The sequence below is a fragment of the Mycetomoellerius zeteki genome, unplaced genomic scaffold (assembly GCF_001594055.1).
Source record: "Mycetomoellerius zeteki isolate Tzet28-1 unplaced genomic scaffold, Tzet1.0 scaffold89, whole genome shotgun sequence".
Lineage (NCBI taxonomy): Eukaryota > Metazoa > Arthropoda > Insecta > Hymenoptera > Formicidae > Mycetomoellerius > Mycetomoellerius zeteki.
In genome coordinates this window covers 419,669-447,316 of record NW_017257924.1, presented here as the reverse complement: position 1 = coordinate 447,316, position 27,648 = coordinate 419,669, and the positions used below count along the sequence as shown (strand labels likewise).

The following is a 27,648-nucleotide window of genomic DNA, read 5'->3' as shown; positions in this document are numbered from 1 at the left end:
TTCTACTTTATTTACGGGGACTGTAGGTAAATTTAAAATGCGCAGGATTCAGTGTTGCTTATTCTCACTGAAAGTAATCAATTACTTGCTGGAAATTTTCACACGCGAATCTTCACATCTGTCATAGGTCATAGGCATAGAATAATTTCTCGAATAAATAAGCATTACTCGGTCTTGTAAAGGTCATGCGAAAAAAAAAGAGACGGATTGCTTATTTACCTTTAATATTTAATTATTGGTATTGTTGAAAAAATTTAGACGTTCGCAAATTAAAATCGAATTCAGAAAAGCTGAATGGCTATAAATAAATTATTTCCCGTTGCGCATTTATTAGCCATTCAGTATTAGTATCTCGTTGATTTTATCAATCAATATGCATATACGTGTAATTCATGAATAAATTACTATAAAATTAATGAATCGTAATGATTTTTTCAAACACAATCCGTAACTGATTATCTTTCCCAATTTCACTGCTGATCGCCTGTGACAGGTGATTTGTCATAATGAATTATTTCAGATTTCTATTACGTTCTCATCAAGCTCTTTATATTTCATAAACTTTTATGAATCGCGTAATAATTTATGTGGAATATGACTTTCCTAATCGTATTGAATTTTAAGGGAAAATTGTCTGTTAATTTTATTTAATATGAAAACTATTCACTTTATATTCTAAAAAGGAAAAATGATGTCTCTTCTGTATTATATAGAAGAAAAGTTTTTACGACTAACCGCTCAATTTTTTCTCAGCAATTTTATTAATCCGTAATAATCCGTCACCTTGTTGCGAAATATGATGTTTCCAGTCTAAATCCACTTATGATATTTCGAGTGTATGAGCGCCATGTTTTCTTTAGAAATAAAATTCTTGGCAAACAGAGCGGACCGTTAGTCATAGAATACGGACTTTCAACTGAAAGTTTTTTTTTAACTATTATAAAAGGATTAAAGCGCGCAAACGAAACGAGCGAATTCTTTGAAAAAAGAGAAATGTTATTGTCTTTTTCGCACATTCTCCACTCACAGCCAGTGGTCACTGGGTCACATCCACCCTAACTACTACCGAGCGTTATTCTGGTCGCATAGGAGCAGCGTTGATTGTTCTCGATCCTCCCCTTCCCATCCTTCCTTGTTCTCTCTGTCCTATTATCTGTTTGTATTTGCATTCGTGTATCTGACCGCGATTATTTGCATTTCCGCTGACACACCAGAGTTCGCAATGGAAACACATCGTGTCTCCCGTTGTCTTTTCTCGCGGCCTCGTGACGAGACGATTACGCAACGTTGTTGATCCGCTTTTTCGCGTATATGTATGTAATAATACCGATCGCGTAGAATTGTGAGCGCGAGTGCGTTAAGGGGATGCTGGAGTAGCCAAATTATCGGGACTTTGCAGATCGATATAAATCTTCGAATTTACTGAACGGAATCAAAAATCCTTTTACAGGATTAAAGTAGACGCAAAATTTGGTGCTGCAATAGATTTTATACTAAAACAAAAAAAAAATTAAAAACTTACATTTTTTTTCAACTCGTAGAAAAACTGTCACCTGACGTAGATGTTTCCTTAATACAAAAGTTTTATAGCTCGTATGGACCAAACGACAGTGCAGCACTAACAATAAGCGTATTACGTGCACAAATAATACGGAGTATATGAAACTAACAATAAGATTAAAAGCTTAAAAAGAAAGATTTATATCAATCTGCAAATGACGTGTATACGAACGCTGAGCGAAAACTCGGAATGGTAAACAAAGCAATAATTGTGTCTAGCAGTAGGTATTCGATCTTGCAGGAGATGGCGTTGCTATATGTTAGATAAGGACAGATGAATGCGTTTGAGTGAGACACAACGATATATAATAAATATAAGAAATTAATGAAAGGTGTCACTATTATCAAATTTGAAATTAAAAAAAGGTCTGTCGACCTCGATCAAGTTCGGCCGTTGCTCCAGCATCCCCTTAACGAGCGTATCTCGTGTGTTTGCATATTCGTGACTTTGCGCGCCGTAAATTACGCATGTCGCGTTTCCGCGATCCCCGACCGACTAGCGAGCTCTTTGATGAATTTTACAGATAATCGCGTTTCGTGTAATTAAAAACTGTGAGTACATATACGGGATGCTTTACATTTAATCGAATAGTTTTCGATCACAGACCAAAGCTTTTTGATAAATTCGTAGTCGATCTTAATTGGAGAGAGATTCAAATGTGTGTGTGGTTTTCTACCATGCAAGTTTGATAAATTAATAGAACTTTGGGAAAAATAAGTTTTTCTTGTAGAGAAGTTGATGCAAATTCAAATTATTTTATTACTTTGAGATATTTTAGAATTAATTGAAAGGTTGTACTCTTGAAATTTTTTGGAGTGAAATTCCACTCAAAAAATAGAGTGATTATCAAATGACATCTCAAGTTGAAGTAACTTTTTATTAATATAGAGTGAATTCTTTCTCTCTATATCGTGGATCCAGTGAATACTTATTCGTAATTAAAGAATGAAATATTCAATCCACGAATGAGTAAATCTACTGTTAAATCTGTAACGTCAAATTTTTAACCTAATGTGAGTCGCCACTGCTCCTATTAAATATATCGTTATTTTTTTATCAAAACGATAGTAAAATTTGACACTATATTGTGTCAATTTTACACTATATATCAAATATAATCATTGTTTTAATGTAGAATAACGATATGATTGAGTAGAAGCAATGGCGACTCACGTTAAGTTAAATTTGACGCTATAGACTTAACAGTACATCACAATTGGAAACAGCGCATGCGCCAAGAAACGAGAAGATCGTATGAAGCGACTCTTGTACTCGTACCGATCGTTCTAGATTAATCTAAATCATACTGCCGTCTCATTGTTTTGTCTGCAATATTAAAATGAGTCAAACACCTGACCGAATCTGATCGAACCGTTTTAGCCGTAATTGCTGCCATTATAAATATAAAGAAGTCGTTATGTCGACACGTTGTGTTGAGACACGTTGTGTTGAGACGGTTGAGACTACAATTTTATAAAAAAATGTCGACAACGCTTCTTCCAGAGTGGTAACAAGAATCAACGTATATATTTGCAGATGTTATTTATTATTGAGTTATTTACTTATTTCTTATTATTGAATTTATGACGCTTATTACTGAATTCATGCCTTATGGCTTCCGATTCGAAACCATACATGGCCGCCACAGCAACGGTGTCCAGGTCCACATTCTTATTATAGTGACTCTAACGCGACTCGGTGTAACGTGATGCGGCGGGACGCGACGTAGCACCGTGTACGGGCATCTTGCTACATCTTGCTGCACGCACACACTGACGTATACCCTATGCGGAACACACTGCGTACAGGCATTCCTCGCAACTCGTACATTTCACCGCGTAATAAGGCGAAACGTATATACATATGTTGCGACACTTGCGACACGCTAATAATTCGATGCAGTCTTTTAGAAAAAAAAATACTGATCATTAATTATTGAAATGAATTTTTATATAACAACTAAATTCTGTATTTGTAAAATCAATGATGTATCTAAATGAGCCTTTATCAATGTAGGCTGCGTTCCAAAATTTATTGCCCAGTACTGAAAATTTATAGTTTACGTTACGTGCACTATAGATTTTCAGTACTGGCAGTAAATTTTGGAATACTGTAGTCTTTATGTCAATGACAGTCTTTAGATACCTATAGACAACTAAAAACAACTAAATGAACAAAACAGATATGATTAGAGAGAGAGAGAAAGAGAGAGAGAGAGAAGAGAGATAATGTATTTTAAACTGTTTTATTTAATAAAATGTTGTATTTTTTTTGGATATATTAATGGAGAAAGAAAGTTACAGTCAACATGAATTCGATGAAATATAGAATCGTTAATGCTTAAAATATCGCAAATAAGTTAATTCTCTAATTTTTTAAGTCATTTTTTTCTATGAATGAAATCTTGTACAAAAAAAATTTTATCGTTTATTTTTTCATTTGAAATTGTATCCTTTTTGGTTGTACTACCAATTCAGAAACACTCTGTATAATTGTCACACACTCATAATTTTTGATATTTCATTTAGGTAAAAAAAAGGAAAAGATTTTGACAGTGGTGATTGTGCTATTTAAGTAGTAGAAAGTTTGGATTACAGAAACTTCTAAAGATCGATGTAGGAAATTCAAAAATTTTATATTCACCAATCAATCCGTATAACATGCACGACAGCCGGGTAATGTCAGTCTTAACCCGTACCCTACTATCGTTCACTAGTGATCGAACGGTTTCCTTACTTTTTCCTAACTTATGAGTCTTTCGGTAATTATAACTTATACTACATTTTGTTATTTTCCAAAATGAAGTTTAAACATTTTTTTTTAGAAAGTTGAATGTTTGTGAACTTTTAGAGATTTTTTGGACCATTTTAAATAGGTGAAAACATGAACGGGTTCTAGTGACCCACGATGGTAAGAATGAGGCACCAAATTGAGCATGGTATTGTAAGGGTTACATATATCAGTGTATACCTTAACTAAACGAAGCTACGAAATGATGTAGCAGGCAACACGGCAATGGTTGCATTAACGTGTTCCAGTACGCCAGTGTGTCTCGGTGCTGTACTTTCTGCTCATTCATGCCCCCGTTCATAACTCCCGCGGAAGAAGACGGAGTGCTCCCTTAATTTCATGTCTGTGGGTAAAAGCGCTCGCGCGCTTAGAGCATATATATATATATATTAGAGCATATAATCGTTTAAGATGCGTGTGAGAGAGAAATATATACATGAAACTTTCGTTCTCTGTGCGTATGTGCCAACGTTGCAGACACTTTAGTTATTGAAATATTATATAGTATACTTACAATTAGTTTATGTATCAGTTATGATAATGAAAAATATTGACATAATTTTATAATTTGTGATATAAAAGTCAATATTGTACGTATTGTGACTTATTAAGCTACTTTCAGAGCGTATATGTATGTGTGTGTGTTTTCAAAGATTGTACTCGACACAATTCTAACCTAAATTTTATCTCATTAATTCGAAGTATGCAAAATTTTATTGAATTAAATTTAATTAAATTTATTAACGTTATAATATACAATACGGACACAAATTGTTTCGTATATATTTACCTACTTACGAATGAAAGAAACTGATTTCTTACAATTACCGCATAGAACACAATATACGTTCGGTATTTTAAAACATCCCATGCGCAAAGAAGATGAATATATATTCTATATACAATATATATATATATATTATATATATTATATCTGTCCTTCTTACACGCATCTTTATGTATATCTTTTTCTCTTACACGCACTTTTGAACTTCGATGATCATTCCATGTATGTATACCATATGTTCTAAGCTCGCGCGCGAGAGAGAGAGAGAGAGAGAGAGAGAGGCGCTTCTCTCGCTCTCGTCCCTTTTCTCGCGTTCATCGGTTCTCTTTATTGTTCTGCTACCAAGTCGGCTACCATACCGACGTGTACTTTGTTGTGATACTAACTTACCTATCTTCTAGCCTCCGATATATCTCGTCTTTTATTCCTCGCCGTTATATTTACCCCGTCTTTTGCGACCCTCTTCCATCGTTATCCACTTCCTCTTTGAGTTACCCCGATCAGCATACAATATATATTTTAAAAATATTTTTTAAATATTTATTAAATATTTTTACGTTAAATAAATATTTTAAAAACGTTTTAAAAACATTGTTTGCTGATTGGGGCGCATCGTTTCCTACCTCCACTATCATCTTCTCGCGTACAAATTCTCTTTTTTCTTCGTTCATTTGTTTCATCGAATGCTCTCTCTCTCTCTCTCTCTCTCTTTCTTCCAGCTTTTGATATTACAAAGCTACCCTTCTCCTATTTCTTTGTTTTCTTATTTTGCCATCTTCCGCCTTTTTGTTTCAACTTTCCTCAGTTTCGCAATTTCATCTCTTTAACCTTTTACACTTCATTTCCTCTAAGACTACCGTCTACCACTGGTACGTATGATGATTTTTACTTTTCTTCGTTCTCTCCGCCGTCGTTTCGCATGATGCCTTTGTAGTTTTGTATTCTTCTCGGCATTTTATATACATGGAAGTCTTCTTTGGCACTCATAATGAACCATGCGATGATCTCGTTGATTGATATGCAATGAGAATCTTTGTTTGAATTTGCGATGACCGCGCGATAATCTTACATGTTTAAAATATTAGGGAGTTTTTGCAATCCCAGATCCAGATAATCATAGTTTATTCTACTTAACAACTAATTAAGAAAAGGATAACGTGATTTTAACATTCCGTATGTGGATCCACGTTATTGCAAACACTCCCTATTGTCTATTTATGCAGGGTGTATTTAAAATAACGTACACTAATCATACAGTACTATTTCTAATAAAAAAAAACTGAGTCGAAAAGTTTTTTAGCATTTTGCAATTTTCGCAATAGTTAACAAGATATTAATTACAAAAAATTGCTGAATATTGGTTTTCAATAATTTTTTACTCAAATAGGTACTATCAACTTTCCAAAAAAACTGCTCGAGATAAAAATTGTTTATTTTCTTCTCATAAAGTTATGAGAATTTTTTCAGAATTTTTTAATACCGTATTTCCTCATGTTGGTAAAAATAAGAAAATGCAATACTAAAAAGTTGATAAAAAATTCTGAAAAAATTCTTAGAGTTTTATGAGAAGAAAATAAATGATTTTTGTCTGTTGCAGTTTTTCTGTAAAGTTGATAATATTTGAGTAAAAAATTATTGAAAACCAATATTCAGCGATTTTTAGTAATTAATATCTTGTTAACTATTGCAAAATGGTAGAGGACTTTTCGACTCATATCAGTTGTTTATTAGGAATAGCACTGTATGATTAGTGTACGTTATTTCAGATATATCCTGTATATCCATTAAAGCGTTCGTCTTCTGAATGAGTTTGTTATCCAGTTTCTGATTTTAGATAATATATTGCTAAAAAAATTGTATACGAATTTAGACATAGATTTAATATGTATTGTACATACACCGGTTGTCTATTTAAAATGAATTTAATTTGGAACACAGTATGGCAAGTAGAGGAAACAAATGTATTGCTATCAAAGTCTGAAAATTAAAGCAATCTGTGAGAATATACATAGATGTATATCACTACCGTTAATAGTTGCTGTGCACACGGCGAAATAATCAGTCGTGTGTGTTAATACATTCCATACCGTACGTACATACTTTACGAAACGTTTGTCATGCCTCTTGAACGTGATCGTGCATTATTCGAACTTTTAATGGACATATCTCTCTCTCTCTCTCTCTCTCGAGCGCATGACATCCCTCGCAGAGCAGGTTAGACCTTTCGTCAAATCGTAGAACGTAGAACGGTGAAACAAATTGAATGGAGGGGAGTTGTTCGTACTACATCAATGGTGGCGAAAGTGGAAAGAGAGGAATGTCAGCATCTGGGGTTACGGACAGCTTAGACGTATGCGAATATGTCAAAACCTAGGTATCTGAGACTCTCTGGAGAGAAACTGTTTCTCAAACCGAACATGTATTACGATATACATCGAATCTGTCGCCTGAGAATTGATCGTATGCAATCATTCCTTCGGAACAAGACTGCGATCACGGATTTCTCTAATACGATTTCCATTCTCTGTACACGTTTACGGCGTAATATCGACGTAATTGAGAGTAAGCTGATTGGAGAATGACATGGCGAACTGTAGCCGCAGGAGCAATTGTGTACATCTTCCACAAAGATCCAGTCAGCGATTGTTTCTTTCGTGGCTCGCGATGTACGGGATTTTCGTGTGGTATCGTGATGTGTATCATCATGTATAATTCTCTTTCACATATCGTGACTAAGAAGAGTGTGTGGGTTTTATACATACGTTTTATCCAGATAATCCTGGTCCAGTTTTTACGGAAAGTGGAAGTTATGTTTTTTCAACAAAATGCAATTCGTCTTCCGCAGATTCTTCATCAATTTTCCTGGCACAAGTCTCACCGCGTCTCTACCCAATCGAGATGCACGCTGGTGTATGGAATTGGATTGGATTGCGTATCTTCTATCTTTTGTCATCAACGATAATCCTCGAGTAGTCACGAAATTTTCCAGATAACACACTGACAATTCGCAAAACATTTATTACCTTGAATCGCATTTTGATTGTATGTGTGTTAGTATATTGATTTATATAGAGGAAAGATTATTATTTTACTGGCATCTAATACTTTAACTATGCTATTCTGTACGCAACAAACAATATTATATCTATTATCTTGAGTTTGAGAATCATATGATATCACATGATCGTCAATCGTTCACCAAATAATTTTTTTAATTCAATCTGTTTTATGAAATAACGTTTATGGTTTTTTATTTTCGATGTATCTACATATATATTGTAATGAATTGTATTTCTCGAGCAAAACGTGATAAACATTCTACGTACATTACAATTAGAAAAAATTTAATCGATCGCTGGATTATGTAGTTCTAAATTAATTAATTTTCTTTAAATATATATATATATTTTAATTTTAGTTCAAACTACTATACTAATCTTTTTTTCTTATTTCTTATCTTCATACATATTTCCTGATTCGATGTACATATAATATTTATTTCTTCTTGTTATATAATATTTATTTCTTCTTGTTATATTTATTTCATCTTTTATACTTTAAACTTATATTTATAGAAGTTTCTCCGAGACTTTTTCGTCTGTATTTTTTCCCTCTCATATCTCCTTTTCCAACTTACCGATCTATCACTATTCTCCGTCTCTTTTCCCTGCATTTCTCGTAAAGTAGGTTTCCTCTTTATCTGCAGAAGTTAGGCGCCAGTACTTACGGGCCGTTAAGCTGCAGATAGCATAAATAAATACGCGAATTCGGTTAGCCGGAAATTACGGCGAACGTCGGAGAAAGGAAGGAAACGCAGAAAAATTCCGGAAAAGGGTGAACGCTGAGAAAACGAATTTTCGAGGGAGCACGTAGTGCGCAGAAACGTGGTCGTGCGAGTTACATGATTAAAACATGAAAAGTAATAATATAAGCTATAAAATAATATGTTTAAGAGAGCTTTCACCTTTGACAGCCGTAAAATTAGCTTATTTTTATGAATTTTTTAAAGAAAATCTGTTATATATAGAGAAACGCGAGTTTTTTCATGAAATTATTTAATATTTAAAGAGCAAAAAAAATTTTTTTTATTTATAAAAAGATGTAGTTTGATATCTTAAAATGTGCGATCAAAGTAGGGATCTTCGGAAAAACACGTCTCCATGGTGGAAGTGATTGAGCCTATGCAAATGATCCGAAATCAAAATTCCTTTGATTTTTATTAATTGTATGAATGTCGCTATGCATGAACTAGAATGAAGTTATTTGCATGAAATTTATAAAAATAGCGGCATTAAAAAAAAAGATTTGATTTTTGTCAAAAAAATCTGTTACTTTTTTGTTTATAAAAAATTGAATTTTTGTTGTGTAAAAACTTAATTCTAGTTCATGCTATGCGCAAAAGTGTTAGGATCAAAAGGAAAAAAATCCAAGATCCTATCTTAATTAGTTTTTTAGTTATCACTTCCACTAAGTCGAAAAACATTATTTCGAGAAAAACGCGTTTAAAGTTTTACTTTCACTTTTTTCATATTTAACAATAATTTCAATGCACTTACGATTATTCTATAATACCGGGGCCATATAATAAATCTTCTTCAAAAAATTCGTTTTCTGCGAGTTTTTCTAATCGCCTGGCTTCTTTTGATGAGAATGACGTGCGATGATTTGCGTCCGTCACGCGTTTAGAGGGACCGCGCGCCCTTACATATTTGAACTCGTAGCTCCGTTAATATTGCGAATTTCAAAATATCCTTTTACAAGGATATTCTACACACATGTAAGAATAAAAATCAGCAAAAAAAATCGATTTTTTTAAGAATTTCTTTAAGAAAATATTGAGTAAATATGTATCTGTATTTATAATGATCTTAAAATGCTAGATAATAAATTGTGAAACAATTATATTACTGTACAATACATATAATTAATTATAATAATAACAACTTTTAATTGAGGTGTAAAAATATCCCAGGTGATCGTTTATGCAAAAACTTTGGGTGACTTGACTATTCTCGAGTTAAAGCTCTATCATCGCGATGTTATTACGAGTTTCATTCGTAGTGTATCTTAACCTCGCGTTATGTAAGTGTGTCTGGCGGAATGCGCAGTCGCGTTTCTCATGTTACCCGGAGCAGTTGTGATATTAGACAACAGTGTAAATCTGTAAATAAAATGATGAACGAACGATCTACGAGATCGAGGGCACCAGACGGGCCATCCAATGAGTTCCCATGAGCACGTTCGATTGAATTTCAGTTCTCACACGATATAGATTGATACGTGCATAGCACTCGAACGGTCGTTCATCTGCAATTTTACCGGAACATGAGCCGAGCGAGCGAGCGTTGCCAATCGGAATCGGACAGATTCTATAAACGTGCCACTCTCTCGATTCTCCCCTTGTGATTTCCCTCGGCGAAGCAGTTTGAACATATTATACAAGTGTAAATCGTCGGTCGTTGATAGAACGATGCAGTAGCAGATCGGAATTCCGAGAAAGATTCTTAAAAACTTGATCGCTGATCAATAAAGGCTCCATCTTTGTGAAATAGCCTAATTTTTTTTACTAGATTTAGTAAAAACAAGAAATAAAATGTTATTTATATTTTGCAAATTTATGAAAATGTTAAAAAAGACCAGAGTTAATTGTTGTAATTTTTGATTAACAATTTTTTCTGTACTAAAGTATACATGTAAATGAATGAATACCTATGCGTTGCTTCAAATACATCTTTAACTATTATAGATAGTTAATTCTTGTCCAATTTGTATCTGTGTTTTTAAATACTAAAAATTGAAAATTTCTGTTAGTAAGTAAATTGTATCAACTTACCCTACAATTAGACAAATTGTTACTGAGCTGGGGCAAGCTGTTACATTTACGATGGTATCATTTCAAACATATATTGTATAAGAGCAAATTCAAAATTACAATGAAATCAAACACAAAACACTTTACAAGGAATATTTATTCTAGGATATAAAATTTACAAAAATATATTAATTCAAATGTTTTTTTAAATTAATTATTAAAGTTACAATTATTTAATTAGTTATTAAAATTTAATTTTTAATCAATTAATCATCTACCAATCAAAAAAAAAATTTGACGTCATTTTTATTATCAAACTAAAAATAGATATGATAGAATGAAAGTTTTAGATCCAAAAATATAAATTTATAAAAAATAAATTGAACTTAAAATTAACTTTTTATTAAATAGTATTTTTTTATTTATATATGTGCGTTAAAGCCATTACTAAAACGAATTTAATGACATATACGATATTCTTAGAAATTACTCAAGTTTCAGAGAAGTATAAATATGTTATTAATTGTTTAATATTTTAAGCACTTTTCTCGAAAAATAAATACCATAAGATTTTGTTCATACATTTTTTTAAAGGACTATTTTTTTAACGATTGTATCATAAATTTTGGACTATTGCTATTTTCATTTTTTACAGTTTTTTTTGTATAAAATTATAAATAATTTTTTTCTTTTTTCAAATTAGATTTTGAAAAACTTTACTAGAAATTATTGTTTATATTTATGAAGAAGGTGCGAAAGTCTATTATACGCGAGTTATTATAGTTACTTTTTTCGGAGGAAACTTTTTTACCGGTGAGTTTGCGGTATTGCGACACTCTTACGCAGTTTGACAAACGAACGTGTGGTATCATCACAAGGCAAGGGAATAAAATGAGGGTAGACATTAAGGGCTAGTGGAGATAGCACAAAACGGTCCAAGAATAAGGACCATAGCATACAAAAAGACTTAAGCAGTAAGGAAATTAATGTGTTGGATTGACTGCTACTTACATTATGACCTCATGGTCTTAACTGTGATTAGCCAATTCGTTTACTGCTTATGTTTTCAGTTTTACTGTTTAAGTTTTTTGTATGCTATAGTCATGGCCCGAAGTCTTGACACCGTCGTAGAAAGTGCAAGGTTAGATCATAACCGGCAACGAACAGACAGATCTATCATGGATGAATGGATAGCTGGCTGGATAGATGGGTACACAATCGGAGGTTGGTCTGATAAAATATACAGGTTGCAATCACGTCTCTTGAATAGAAAAGAGCGCGGACGAGGCTAAAAAAGGGTAAAAAGAGAGAAGGGAGTGACGGTGCATAAAGTCGGGGGATGATGGCGCCGTTGGAAGTAGAGAAACGGAGGACGAAAAGGGGACGAGAGAATGCGCCCCTATATACGTTTCAAAGTGCAAGATCCTCCAATACTGCTGAAGCTGTGGGTCCGTACTCTATAGCCGGTTTCACTCTGCTTGCGTTCGCAAAAAATGTTCATAACTAGCCAATCCGGCTGTCGCATTGTGTCGACGACTGTATTCGTGAATTTGTGTGTGTATTTGTGTGTTGTGTCCGTACATCCGAAGTACATCTTCGTTCGTATATATGTTTGGCCGAAGTCGCCTGACATCCGCGGGCATTTTACTGTTTAAAAGTTGCGATGTACCGATAGATTTACGTTAAAGGAAGAAACATGTAAGAAAGTTTCGTTTTAGTCATCAAACGTTAAAAAAGTGAAGAGAAATAGCGGTTGATATTGCTCTTCTAGTGAGTATATGATGGATTAACTAATTATCGGTGGATAGTATACAGATATATAAAGGAACGCCGATCATAATTTTATGTTATAATTTTGAAATTTGATTTTCGGAATAATCTTAAGTTAAAATCGTTATACGAGGATCATCTGAAAAGTTTTGAGCCTCAACATGAAAATGGCATTACTCGTTAAAACCCATTCTGGTATAACTACAATCGTACGTGTTTTGAACGATATCTGTGAAAATTATAGCCATTTTGGACGCTCAGTTGTTTGTGCCAGTCGATGTCAGTGTTTTTGTTTGATGAAAATCTTTGTCCTCTGAGCCAAACTTTGAGCCTAGGAAACAGGAAAAAATCGTTGGAAGCCAGATTTGATTAATACGGTGGATGGCCAATCAATTCGAACCGCAATTCAAAAATCTTTGTCATGACGACCGCCGATATTCGATTTTTCTCCATTTTTACAAAACACTGACATCGATTGGCACAAATGACTGTCAAACAACAACTGAGCGTCCAAAGCTTTTCACAGTTATCTTTCAAAGCATGTATGATTGTAGTACCAAAATGGTTTTGATGAGTAATGCCATCTTCGTGTTGAGGCTCAAAACTTTTCAGACGACCTACGTATATTTATAACTAAAAAATTGAAAAAATGCTATTATAAAAATTGTTTAACAAATAACATTTATACATTGTGTTGCGTATACATTACTTATGAAAGGACTGCATTATCCAGAAACGTAGCAAAAAATTTTAGATATTGCTAGAAGTTCAAAGGGTCGATCAGCTTTGATAATCCCCATACTTTGAATTTGAAAGAAACCATTTAAATTGTAAATATCTGACCCAGATTCCGTCGAATGTATGAGATGCTTTATAGAACCCCTTCGGTCTCTTCAATCACCTGGATCAAAATTCATTGACGGCCATCGCTCGCAAAATACCATCATCGTAATAAAGATTCAATTTGATACTAGCTCAAAGCCTAATCAATTTATCATTAACGTTTTTATCATTTTTTCTTCAATTTGTTTATTCAAGTCATTTTAAAATTTATACATCATATTTATATTTATATCATATATTTATGTTGATTTCTTCCAAACGGCAATAGCCATATTGCCAAGTTTTTTTATGAAATATAAAAAAGCGTGTCAATTACACACGCAATCGTAAAATTACCAAAGCTAAAATTACATTCAGCTTTGGTAAATTGCATGTGTTTTGCGTTCTGCCATACTTTCTGAATTTTGCATCACACACGCATGTACAATACATATCAATGCAATTTTCACTACAAGCCTAAAAACTATTTACATGACGTGTTTAGCGTTGGGAAGCAACATCCCTTAAAAGGCAGGGATGGTTCTCGTGAAAACATGGTCGAAAGGGATTCAACCGGGGAAAAGCGTAGGCCGGACTGGAGTGGCACCCACTTCTCACTGAGATATGCATGAGCTGGCTAAAGTTACTCTACAACTACGCTGCTTACATAATATAAACTCCCGTGAGGTTATCCTCGGCCGAAGTATCCAGACCGTCGTATAGGTTTTTTTAGCGGTTCAAAGATTATGAAGATGGGAAGAGCCATTTAATTTTTTTATGCACGATATTTTATTGAGGATTGTCGTGATGCGGTGTAGTGTTGTCAATTTCTTTCTTGAAATGTAACAGCGGAGACTTATTTCGATCGGATATTTTTCATTAGAATATTAAAATTTTGAATATTAAAAATTTGGATTATATAAACACGTCAGTCTAACGAATTATTCAAATCAAAATTTTGATTATACATAGCGATTTCTCTTCGTTTCTTCATTCTATTACATTTGTTTTCGGCATATTAAAATTATTTCGCGAACGAACCTCCAATTTTATTTTTCTTTATTAAACCATGTAAATTTAGAAAATTGCGAAAAGATTGAAAATTACTGCAAAATGGAGATTATTCTTTCTGCTTTTGCCTCCAGTTCGAGTTCCTTTTCGTCGCATTATCGAAGCCTCGTTTCGTGACTCAAAACGTGTCGCACAAAATACGTCGATGCAGATTAAAGGACATTTATAATAAAGTATATGCCTTATATGTATACCGAGAACTAAACTGCCAACAATTCCGCGAAGATGCGACCGGCCGTCGGTAGTGGCGGTGACGTTGGCCGCGGTGCAGACGATCCAATAACGATGAGTTCTTGAGGATTTATAGTGGCCCGAATGATGGGCAAGTTTTGGCTTTTCTCCGACGGTACACCGAAGATCTCTAACGGTTTGTTAAGTTTATATGTACACATAATAAACATGCCACCGTCCGATTTATATGCTCCGCCGCCGGAGTGCTTCCTTCCTTCATCGCGTCGCGGCTTTTAACCGTCTTCCTATCGTGCAACTTGCAGCAAATATTTATCATCGCGTTGTGACATTATTGCAAGCAATGTGTGTTTCGCGATGTGAGATGCGAGGAATTCTCGGTCAATATCGAATATTAATACCTCAATATGATGGACAATACAACGCGATTATTATCGCGACAGAATCAACTCTAATAATGCCGTTATCTCGCGTTAATGGACCGATAATGCATCTTTGAAACTGTATTTTCGATCATATAAATTTATAATACATAGAATAATAATGTTGGCCGTTGGAGAGTGTAGACAATCGAGGAACATAATTGGTGCAGAAAACCAAGCTTTTATGATATTATCTACTATATTATATATATAGACTATTACATTTCTCATTAAAATAACAAAGAGCAGACGTTTGACCGATATGTAAAAATATGTTGTATAATCTTAAGATAATTATTTTCTCTCATAATAAGCATTTGTTATTTTCACATATTTATGTGAACTATCCTGGTAGAAATGTATGCAGTTTTCCTAAACATCTATCCTAGTAGAGTTACTATCTAATCTATTACTGTTTTATATGTATTAATTCTCATTAGTTGTGCCAATACTGAGTAGGAAATGGACAAGAATTTGATAGAGTTTTATTCAGTGACTGAACTAGTTTTTCTGGTAAAAATTTGTGCAATTTGCGTAGACACCTGCCCAGTTATTGTCTAGTAAATGGATTCAGATTTTACGCAACTTTTGTACGCAGTAACTACAAGCAAAGCATTACATCCTGATTGGGATCCTTCGTTTTCCTTCTCAGTTACTAGACAGAAGTTGGTGTAACTGTTTAGTAACTGCTCAAAAAATGCATGAAATTTCTACCAGGGTAATTTTCAATAAATTAAATTTTGTGATTTAATTGTGTCTTTTTTCTTAATATCATATTTTTATTAATAATTTTATGAATGGAATCTATAATATTCCAGATAGCACAGGTGAAGCTTCAATAAAGGTTTGTAATTAAACCTATTTTGTTACCTTTGGTTCTATTGTAAATCAAACATATTTTAACGTTGAAAACAGAAAAGGAAAATTTGCAACATTATTAGGGTCAAAATAGGAGCAACTGTTTCATTATAATTAAATCTATTTTGGTATCGTAGAGCTATTACTATATTGTAGAATTAAAAAATTAATTAAGAATCAAAATTTCGACTTGAGAATATTTATTGTGCGAAATTAAAGAAAAAAGATATCAACAATTTTAATTTCTTAATCTAATTCAAATTTTTTTCAATATCCTTGAAATTTCCTATATCGCATGTATATGTATATCTAATGAGAAATACCGAGAATTATATAACGTAATGTACATAATTCATAATCTCGTAATTGTAAAATTACAATTATTACCGTTACCGCTGAGCACAAATTATGGAGATACCATTACGTATTACGTTTATTACTCGCACCGCTAACGCTCATACAAGGTTGTTCAGAATTGTAGCATACCATTAATGAAAGTGATTCATGCTTTTAATGTTATGCTTGATAAATCATCAGCTTGTTATCGCTAGTATCACAAAATATTGTATTGTTATTGCATAAGAGTTTCCTAATTTCACAAGAATTTCTTAATTTCCGAATTTTACATGTTTTGAAAAATATGCTTTATCGCGACGAATTTGTTATACGAAAATTGACACGAACGCCTGATTGCGTATATCATAGGTTGCATGAGATATTGATATATATAAAGATATGTCGATGCGCTGGAAAAACAGCGACATTTAGTGACTTTATCAGAGTTCAAGCTTCGCTTTAAAATTCCCTTAAGGCATTACTTAAGACTTGAAATAACCAACTATGAATATAGGTCCAAAAGATTTAAGATTTGCATACTTAATTATTTCCGTATTGAGATTATTTACATATTGTGTTGTGTTGTGTGTGGTTCAGTATTATATCTTTTTATACAGTAAATTAGGCAATTTAATGAGCTCATATGTGAGTTAAGAAAATTTGATGTCTCATTATTTTATACTCTTCATCTGCAATACTATTAAGAAGAATTAATTCCATGGCTGTTTTTACAATGTATAGTAAATGAATACTCGCGAAAGAATTTTACACTGAAGAATTTTACACTGAAGTATAATTCTTATATTTTTGCTAATAAAGCACATACACATCAACTTCCTGTGTCGGCTCATATTGGTATGTTTCAACTTTGATTTAATTCGTCGTCTGAGCCTAAAAAATTCTTAATATATATTACATATTTCCGTATTGAGATTATTACAGAAGAAATAATGTTGTGTTTCTTCTATTTTCAGCGCGGGCGGTTGATGCCTGATGGCGCGGGCTGGAACGCAACGCTGGAGAAATCCTGCTCCAGAGTAAGTAGACTCTTAATTCATGGTGGGAATAAGCATATGGCATGCTATATTATGCATAACAGATGCGACAAAGCACAGTTCTCAAACCGAAGGTTTGAGACGAATGCGCGACCAAAAATGTGTCAGAAAATAAAAGGCTAGAGTTAAGAGCGAGGAAAAATAAAGAGATGAAGTGCACGTTAGGCTAGATCCATAACCTTGCTTTAAAAAGCCTTAAGTCATAAATCGAAAGAGATTAAGTGAATAAATTCTGTTTTTAAACTGTTTTTGCACAGTCTTTAGGCTTTAACGTTAGATTTAAGCGAATTGAGCAAAACCCAATTCTTACGGCCTAAAAGCATAAGTTCTGTGGCCGATATATCATCATTTACAACTTAAACCTTACGGCTTATGGCTTTTAAAGCAAGGTTGTAGTACAAAAAGTATCTTTACATGCAAAAAGTATCGTTTATCTCGAAGTCGCACTAGCCACTTGGATGTTTTTATCTAATTTTTCGAATTTTTTCGATTCTTCGTGCCGAGATTTTACGAAATCCCTCGCCGACAAAAACGTGTATTTCTAAACTGCTGACAAACAAACGACAGTTCGAGTGGCACTACTTCTCGCTAAGAGAGTTTGATAGGAATGGGGAGAGAGCGGTGATAAAAACTTCTCGTCGGGTCCATCGATGGATTTGAATAAAGTCGAGGGGAATACCTCGGCTCGAAGTTTCCTAAAGCCTGCTTTGCTCCTTGAAACCGGATGTCCGTGAGTCTTTTTCTCGTTCTTTCTTGAGAAAGAGAAAATCTTTTTCTCTTTTTTTTCCGGAGATGAAAGCCATCGCGAACCGCGTAGATGGATCCGACGAGCATAATGAAACGTAACTTTTCAGCCGATTTTTAAATTGAAAATTTATTAATCGAACGGGAAAACTCGATAATTCTAAGAAGGATGTTAACTTTCGTGTTTTGCCAGGATTACATTCTTAGTTTTATAATGTAGGATGACATTCTTTTTAATTACTTTCGATATGCCATCAGTATAATGATTTGAGATGTTCCAATTAAGTAAAGGCCTGTCTACAATACACGTAGTAAGCTTGGTTTAGAATCGAGTTATCCCGTTCGATTAATAAATAACTTACTTCGCATATTGTAGACGACACCTTAAATGCGACGCAAATTGAGAATTTCCTAATCTGAATTGGTACGCAGATGTTATACTATGTCGCACGACGTAATCAACTGCGAGTTAAACTTTAATGGGCAAAATTCGCTTGGATAACGTAGATACGATTTTCCTTCGATGTCTCGTTAAAGCTAGAAACTTAGACAGAAGAATAATTTCGCTTTGCTTGTTACGCAAATTGATGGCAGAGTCGTGAGATATTCCACGATTTAGTTTGTACGTGTAACCGAGGGTTTTTGCGACCAGTTTCCTTGAAGGATCAGAAGATTGCCTCGGTATCGAAGGACTTGATGTATATACCTGCGATGCTGCTCGCTGCCCGCTACGCCAAACGTTGGCAGATCAGACTCATGGAGTTCCGGTATCTTTGATCAAAGACGTTCCTCAATTAGATGCTCCGACGTGATTCCAATAATGAATAATCGAGAAGCAAGCTCTGAGAAATTTTGCTGTACCAACGTTATTCCATCAAGATCGCGTCAGAAATATCGAGCATAACATTTTTTCAGAATATCGTGAACACGCGATATTAAATGATTTTACAAAATCGTATACGATGTTGCAAATGCATTGATGATTTCATTTAAAATTACATTTTTCTGAAGAAATACCAGAAGATATTCCTACACAATCATCATCTATTTTCATGTAAATTTTAAAGTCATTCTTCTGGCACGTTCTACTTCGAGACTCGCGACTGAATGGTAAAAACGTACCGAATAAACGTACAGAATAAACATGCATCAATATTTTTATATTTATAACCTTACGCAGTTAATATTGTTGAAAATATTTCACTTTAATTTTACGTACATTATCTATTCTATTACATTATCATTGTTTGCTGTTTTAAAAAGTGGATCGCGATTCACAAAACGTGACAAAAGTTTGGGGAACTCTATGATCTAAATTTTTATACTTCCTATATTAAACACTTTCTTCTATTCGTTTTATTGATTCGATGGACACAGAAAAGCTAAACGAACTATGTAATAACGGAAGGAAGTAATTGCTAAACTCGGGCATCGATCGACGTGCAGTACGTGGAAATTCTTATTTATCAAGTGACCTGTAATCGATGGTTTCTCCATTAAGCTGCTACGGTATCGGGGTGTACGTCGGAGAAATCAAGCGCGCCCAACTAGTCAGGCGAATGATCAATCGCCTGGAACGTACCATCTCCATGTTACTGTGTACCAAGTGTGGATACACGAAGTAACGAACCATTCAAAGATCAACGCTGATTGATAACGAGCAGGCTTACACCCGGTATGCACAGATAATACTGGAAGACAAACTGAGAGAAAATTTTTTTTGATGTTTGTAGGTAATTACATGTTACTAGGTATAATTATGATTATTATTGCTATTATTATTGTTATAATGTTAGTAATAGTAATTGTATGTAACATATGATTCTAACAAATATATATAGTTGAAGTGATTGCATTTAAAATAATTTAATTATAATTTATAGTTATTTTTTTACTAACTGTTTTTTTTATTTTATATACAGGGTGTTCCATGGGAATGTGTTGAAACTAATCAGCTGTCATTTTCGAAGGTATTCAGTTATTGAAAAAACAAAAATTGCGCTGAAAAGAGGAAAGTCTGCAATTTTTAATGAGTACAAATAAAATAAATTTTCAGTGCAATTTTTGTTTTTTCAATAACTAAATACCTTGGAAAATGACAGCTAATTAGTTTCAACACATTCCCATGGGACACCCTATAGTTGTCCAAAAATGACTAATTAGTCATTTTCCAGGTTGCCAGTTACATACATTTGTTGATAAAACTATATATACATATATATATTTATATATATGTATAGTTATTATTACTAACATTATAACAGTAGGGTAGAAGGAAGCTAGAGCTAAGAGGCAAATTTAGAAATGCAAATATCTAAGTAACTAAAATATATATGGACGTGTCTTATGCTTACAAGATAACACAAAAACGGAGATTGTTGCACAGAATATAATAATTTATGAACATATGCGCTTTTTCATTTTTTTTTACATTTTTTTTACTATGATTACATTAAGCTTTTGAAAATCTGGAAAACAATTTAAAATTCTTTTTCATCAATTTATAAATTGACCCAAAAAAGTTGACCTAAAAAAAATTCATAGCAATCGAATATGCGTTAGAAAGGGTAAGAATAATAATATATTCACTTTAACTGCTTGTCAATTTAATCTGTGATACTACTACTCCAGCTTCGATTTAGGACTGTGTTACCAACAAATAATTGGCGCACAGTTAACTTAAACTAGAAATTATATAAATTCACAAGAATTATTAGGCATAAATAATAAAGTATTCCATTAATATTTTAAAAATACAAAACAAATAACAATCATTACAATTATGTTGAGGCTAACAATAAATACACGTATATTCATATAGCCCATGAAAACAATATAAATTATGTTTCTCTTTATTTTGCAAGATAAAGTTGATTTTAACGATGCAGAAACCGTTCGTTTTGCTTTCTTTATAAAGAGAAATATTGAATATTTCTATTATATAGGAATATGATCGTTTCTCAAAATATTAGTTTTACTGACTCACGGTATTTTGAATCAACACAACGGCTCGAATATTATATTTTATTTCTTCGGGGTAATCCGCAATTATGCGAAACGTAGTAGAAAAGTTCAGCATGATGCATCTTTCGTGACGGTTTGTAGGGACAGAATTGTAAAAAATTTCAATGTAATCTACTTACGACAGATGTTTGCGTATGAATGTTATTTCAACGGAAAGAAAATATCAAGAAGAGCATACATCTGGCGAACTTAAGGAATATATTTTCGTTCCCTTGAAAAATATCTAATACTATCTTCTGATATTCTGCCTTGCGCTACATCTTTATCATATATATTGAATATTAAAAAATAAAAAATTTGACAAGCGTTTTATAAAAACACTTCACTGAAATCCTAAGCGTAATTTATTTAAAGAGCAAACTATTGTTGCGCAAAATAATTGAAAATTTAATATTATCTAATATTTTATTTTGAAGCTGATGAAGAATATTTTCAAAATGTTGAAACCAATTCAAGAACGTTCTTTTTTCTTTGCATTTGAGCATATTATGCTTTTACCGGCAAATTACCAGCGATTTAATAAATTAATCTCGATTCGTATAGTCGAGGTATCGGGGGTGCGAGTTAATTTCTAACAAACAGAGCGGTCTGGTCGCTTAATCCGTTAATTAGACTCGTAATCTCGGAATCAGTCTGTTGCCTACAGCGTCTGCGAAAATTCTCAAGATCCTGTCGGTAAGACGGGAGAGAGTTTCTCGTCGAGAGATATCGATAGAACCAAGGAAGGGTCGTCGGCAGTTTGTTCACCCTCTCGAGTCCTTGTTATTGGATATGTTACTGGATAGAGTTCCTTCCAACTGTTTCGTAAAACACTCCTTCGCTTTACTTGCGGCAGTCGAATTTTACGATTTAGACTCTGGTGATAACAAATTTTTAAAGGAAACAGATTACTACCCGATGACAGATTTGTTGGATTTAATAATTTCTGAAAAATGTGTCGTTATTTTTTTAAATCGTTTTATATAGTATAAGAGACTCTTTCCTTCGTTAACGATGTTTTTCTGTCATGTTTAATATTTAATAAAGAATTTTCGTTTGCTACAATATATTTTTCTTATTGTTCTTAGAGATTATCTGAGAGATTATTGGATTAGACTTCCAATGAGATAATTAAATGTTAAAGGTTTTGTTAGAGATTTAGATTGAGCGATACTGCAAATTAAACATCACGTTACAAAGAGAGATATAAAGATTTTCATCCGCTTCTTCGTATATTTATGTTTTAAGTATTCATCTCAGCTTCTTGCGGCCCTTTAACTTGATTTGCAATTTCAAGTTGGATTAAAGTCTTTCTCGCCTTATTGGATAGTGTAACGGAAAGATGTTCTTAAGATCCTTTGTACGTGTCCCTTATGCGTGCGCGTCTAAAACAACACTTTTGAAAAAAAAAGAAAATGAATTATCTGTTGTTTGATAGATTCTATTAATTAAAAATTTAATTAGCATCTTTTTTATATTTTATATTTAATTTAGCATTAATATATTTTTCGAAACAATAAAAAGAGTAATACCTGATTATCATGAATTTTGGCGAAAATATTTAAAATATATATTCATATGATGTCAAATTGATATGCTTAAGTAGATTTCTATTAATAAAAAAATTAATACAAAAAATGGTTAAATAAAATATAAATATGTCGGTTAGAAGATGTAGCCCCGATGACTTTGATCTTAGCATATGTTGTCATGATCTGCATAATGTTGAGCGACCTGCAGAAGGTTTTAGCTCGTTTATTAAAAGGTTATTAACAATCAAAGTTAATTATTCTCTCTGATACTTTGAGCAGTGATACTACGAATATTTTCGTAAGAAAAATATAAACCTATTGTGGAATCTTGCTTTTCATTGTAAAGTGTGAGTTCCGCTCGTCCTCCATACGGGGAGTTTCACTATCAAAAAACTATAAACACATGGGTTGAATTCACTTCGTGTTATAAACCCATTTAAGCCATATTATACTTCGCGTTGTAGAGTATATACGTAAACTATCAAAAACTGGACATAGGTTAGCGCGGTGCGTGAAAACAAAAATTCGGATATGGCGCATGTGGAAAATTTGTGACAGGAATTTAGAAACATGCCTGCAAAATTTCATTTCGATAATATAATTTGTACCTTTGCCGTCAGCATTTCTATTTTCAGGGGTTTATCATTCCATATCATTTTAACCAAGTTGGTCTCTTCATAATTAAAAAATTTTTAATAATGTTATCATTTATTTATTTATGTTTTAAGAATTGAAAACCATTTTTTAAATAAAGTTTTTATCGCTCACATAAGTTTAAGTTAAATCTTGCTTCATGTGGAAAGTTATAAATCTATGTGGAACCTCGTTTGCATTATAAAGTATATTTTCGGCATTTAACTTTTTTGTCGATGGAAATCCATTTAAAGGTATTTATTTGACATCATTTAGAGTATTTCTGCTAAAATTTATGACAATTGGGTTAGAGATTTTGGAACTTTAGTTTTGTTTTTTTTTTTTACACAAAAACGTTATTTAATACTTTCTCGTTATTTAATACTTTCTAATATATCTCATCTTTATTTAGAGTAGATAAGAATAGATAACAAGGACGGTCAATAGGAAGTGACCCGAATTTTATCGGAGGTTTCACAGAGTGATAAGTGATATCAGATTAAATCCCATTAATTCTGCTTTGCAATTTCGATCGGGAATTAAAGTCATCTTTGTTTGAGAGGTCGATGATAGTTTGCTCTCCATAGGGCTTTCGTTATTGAAGCGTCGAGTGACGACGCTGTGTTTCTCGTCGCAACTGTCAAAGTCTTCATTAACTACGATCTCTGAACAATTATTAGTTTGGTTACGGTCCTAACGAGACCGTAGGAAGTAAAATTCTAATACGTTTAGAGATGCGCGACAATAGTGTTGCAACATATAGATAATATAAACTGGGAACTGGAAGGGAAAAATTTTTCCGATATCGAAACTCGTACTTGTCGTTGTATGTCGAATGGAACTTTCACAGTTACTTTTATATATAACATTTGATTTATCGAGTCAAGAAAGAATGCCTTCTCGCACAAAATGGCGAAAACTCTCCCGAATAGAGAATAGTTTTTGACTTGTCGGGTAAAAATTTTCCGCGCGATAAATCAACAGTGTTGCTGTTTGTTAGTATAGTATTACAATGTTCCCCTTTCCCTCCCCCCCGTTATTAAAGGATTATTTTATAGCGAAATTGTTCCGCGGCGGTTTTGTGGTTCCTCTTCCAAGGGAATGAGAGGATTGCTCTGTAAAGTGTGTTTACGCTCGTCCTTCGTGAGCATAAATTTCATTTTCATTACGTAACAAGATTTTTTTATGGTTTCAATCTCCGCTTAATGAATCTTGTTACGAGGACGCATAATGTATAATATTATTATTATTATACAAATCGATATGTTGATTAATTTAAAGTTGATAGGTCAGTCATATTCATTCTTAATGTGAAAATCTCCTAATTTTTTAACCTTTTTTTATTATTCGTAATAAAAATGAAACGTTCGTAGCATTTGAAAGTTTGAAACACACTGCCTTTTGAAACGCAGTACATTGTCGTTATATTTTTAAAAAAGAATATATATGAACCGTTTAGAAAACATCGAACAAACCACTTTTAAAACCCAAACAAAATATTCTATATTTTTAGCAATTATAATATGGTATGGTAAATGAAAGGTATCATAGACACAAGACTCAATAATGGATAGTTTTTGAACTATATGATGTTATCAAAATGGTAAAACATGTGTTAATGCATCGAGCATTTTTGATATACCATAGTTCAAAAACTATCAATTTTTATATTCATCAAGACGTCCTCTTAGTATAAGTAATCTTGGAATGTCATAAACTAATCACAGAGCCGTTAGCTTATTAGCGTCTTAAAACATTACTCAAGACAGTTTTGTAATATTTAAGAATAGATTATAGATACTGATCTATGACGTTTTTTATTCATCACATTATAAGCTACATTATATAAAAACCTAATTTATTTCATTGCAGCTTAATTTTTTATATAATTGGTGTGGAGTTCTTTCATACATTAAAAAATGTTATTTACAAGGCCTATTCTACAAAACGCTCGAACATAATTTATTTTCAACGTAGATCTATCACATTGAAGAAGATCGAAATCCGTGACGAGTTCACTATGTCCTCTTTAAGCTATAAAATATCCAAAAAAGCAATTCATTAATGTAAAAAATTGCTGTTTACGTGATAACAGAATTGATAACCTTCTCCTTTCCCGAAAAAATCCCGGACATGGGATTATATAACAGGAGGCATTCATTCCATGACTCTATTGTAACTGATAGGTGATCAATACCGGTTATTATATGCACGTCGAATGTATCATTCATAATATATAGACTTCAACAAATTTCACATCAAGTATATGTATAATCCGCGGTCTATTTAACGATTTAATCGTGTGCGGGCCATGACAGTGATTGCCACTATCCGATATACAACCGCGTAATAACTCTCCGTGTTAACAACGACTGCGTTATATTCATATAATGACTGCGCTTGTATCACATGCCGCAAATTACTCAGGCAAATTCGCGCGTTTCACGTCTAAATGGAGCAACTTTATTTCTTTGCGCTTAATACACGAATGTACGCGATACTTAGAATATGTTCAATCTATGAAGTTCATTTATACTTTGTGAAAAACCGATAGTTTCTTCGTGTAATTATTCCTGCAAGCTTGTAGCTTGAAGATAAATTAGCAGCAAATATTCGGAGAACGATGTACGTTCTTACATGGAAAGAACGGTTTTGCTATAGTATTTAATTATAATAGATTCAGATCTGAAATAATTTTATTGAATTATGAAAATAATTAAACACTGGGATGCCGAATTAAGCTGGTTGCTAGAATGTCAAAACTTTTGCAACGTTATATACTTATTATCTTTGAGCGTTTAATAAAAATATTTTCATCTATATATATATATATATATATATCTGGTAAAGTTTTTAGATATTTTAGCAAAATTGTTCTTTCCGTGAAACGCTATGACACATTGTGCGAAAAACATTATCAAATTATCTAGCTAACAGTGTATAATAAATTGCTCTGTTTGCTAACATACGGGCGCCCGAGAAGACGGTTCGAATTAAAGCGATAAGCGAAGTTTTCCGACGTAAAAGTGGAGGATCTCGTATCCAAAGTATAGAGCGTACTTCCGGAATGCTTTATTGACCTCCGTCCTTCTCGGTTTCTGTCCTCTTCACGAGCAGCGAAGTTTCATTTATCGCTACGTTTCCTCGGCTATGTGCTCCCTGCGGAACAATCCAATTTGCGATCGATCAAACTTTACGACACTTTCGTGATTCTTTGAGAGGTGTCGTCCGTTAGCTTGGTGTACGTATGTATTACTGAAGATAACGCTAGCGTATATTCGCTGCCGTAAATACCTTGTACACAGCCTCATAAAATATTGTGTGATCTGTATTTGGCAACGACAGTGACACGATGTCGACGTCGACTACGACGACAACATATGCGCAATCGTATGAATTCGTTGCATGTCTGCGAAACATTGAGAAGCAAGGTCTGCCAAATGTCGTATCTTCTTGTTGGCAGTGTGCCATAGAAATTTTCCTCGGGACACTTTAAATCGTAGACCATAGATGAAATAAATGAGCAAATCATCTCGAATTTTATTTTCCCTGACAAGCGTTTGATTTAATTACCTCTGATTATCGCAATGTAGGTAGGATATGCAATGCATTTCCCAATACGTTAAACATATATATACATTTATGTAAAAATAAATTTTTAGTACAAAAATGAAAATAAGAGGAACAACCTCCAATGGTCTTGACTTTGACATATGATGTCAAGATCAGATGACTCTCAGCAACGTTCAAAAGATTTTAGCCGTCAGTCGGACACCTTAGATAATGCAAATGCCGGTAGTACTGTAACTTTCAAACCACTTACCTCGAAATGTACTTAATGAAAAAATTCTTTATTATAGCGTTTTGGAAAGTTCTCGAAATAACCTACAAAAATTAGTTCTTAATTTCGGTAACGTGTTCCAGTTGGAACTCTCAAGGTACATAGGTGCAAAGATAATCGATCAGAGTCCAAACATTTATGGGCACATATATCGATCGAATAGCGGATGTCTTTCGTGTAACTTCGGTAATCCACCGTCATAAAGTTTATCCGTGATTGGCCGCAATTTTTCGACGCCGTGTATATAGCATTCCGAAAAAAGCGGCTGTTTCCAATCGACTCATGGTTGAAAGGCTCGTAAACGTTACATGCCGCAAACTCGTCCGCGAAAAAGACCAGTTTTCCGCGGGCACTTCCGTCCTATTGGCAGAACAGCAGTATAAACTGCACCGATCCGCGGTCGTTATCCGCGGACGCGGCTA

At 33.4% G+C, this 27,648-nt stretch overlaps 1 protein-coding gene across 4 annotated transcripts in view; it reads left to right on the top strand.

Annotated features, from left to right (window-relative positions):
* The window catches only part of LOC108730322 (uncharacterized), a 127,870-nt gene that overhangs the window by 35,767 nt on the left and 64,455 nt on the right, over window positions 1–27,648 (top strand). For 3 of the 4 annotated variants that reach the window (XM_018459939.1, XM_018459940.1, XM_018459937.1), the window contains exon 3: window positions 17,393–17,455. In XM_018459939.1, coding sequence (XP_018315441.1) covers window positions 17,412–17,455 — 44 coding nt within the window. In that variant the 5' untranslated portion in view covers window positions 17,393–17,411. Of the gene's footprint in view, window positions 1–14,913; window positions 14,981–17,392; window positions 17,456–27,648 lie in introns of those variants that run through there. The other variant, XM_018459938.1, reaches the window with a different exon arrangement.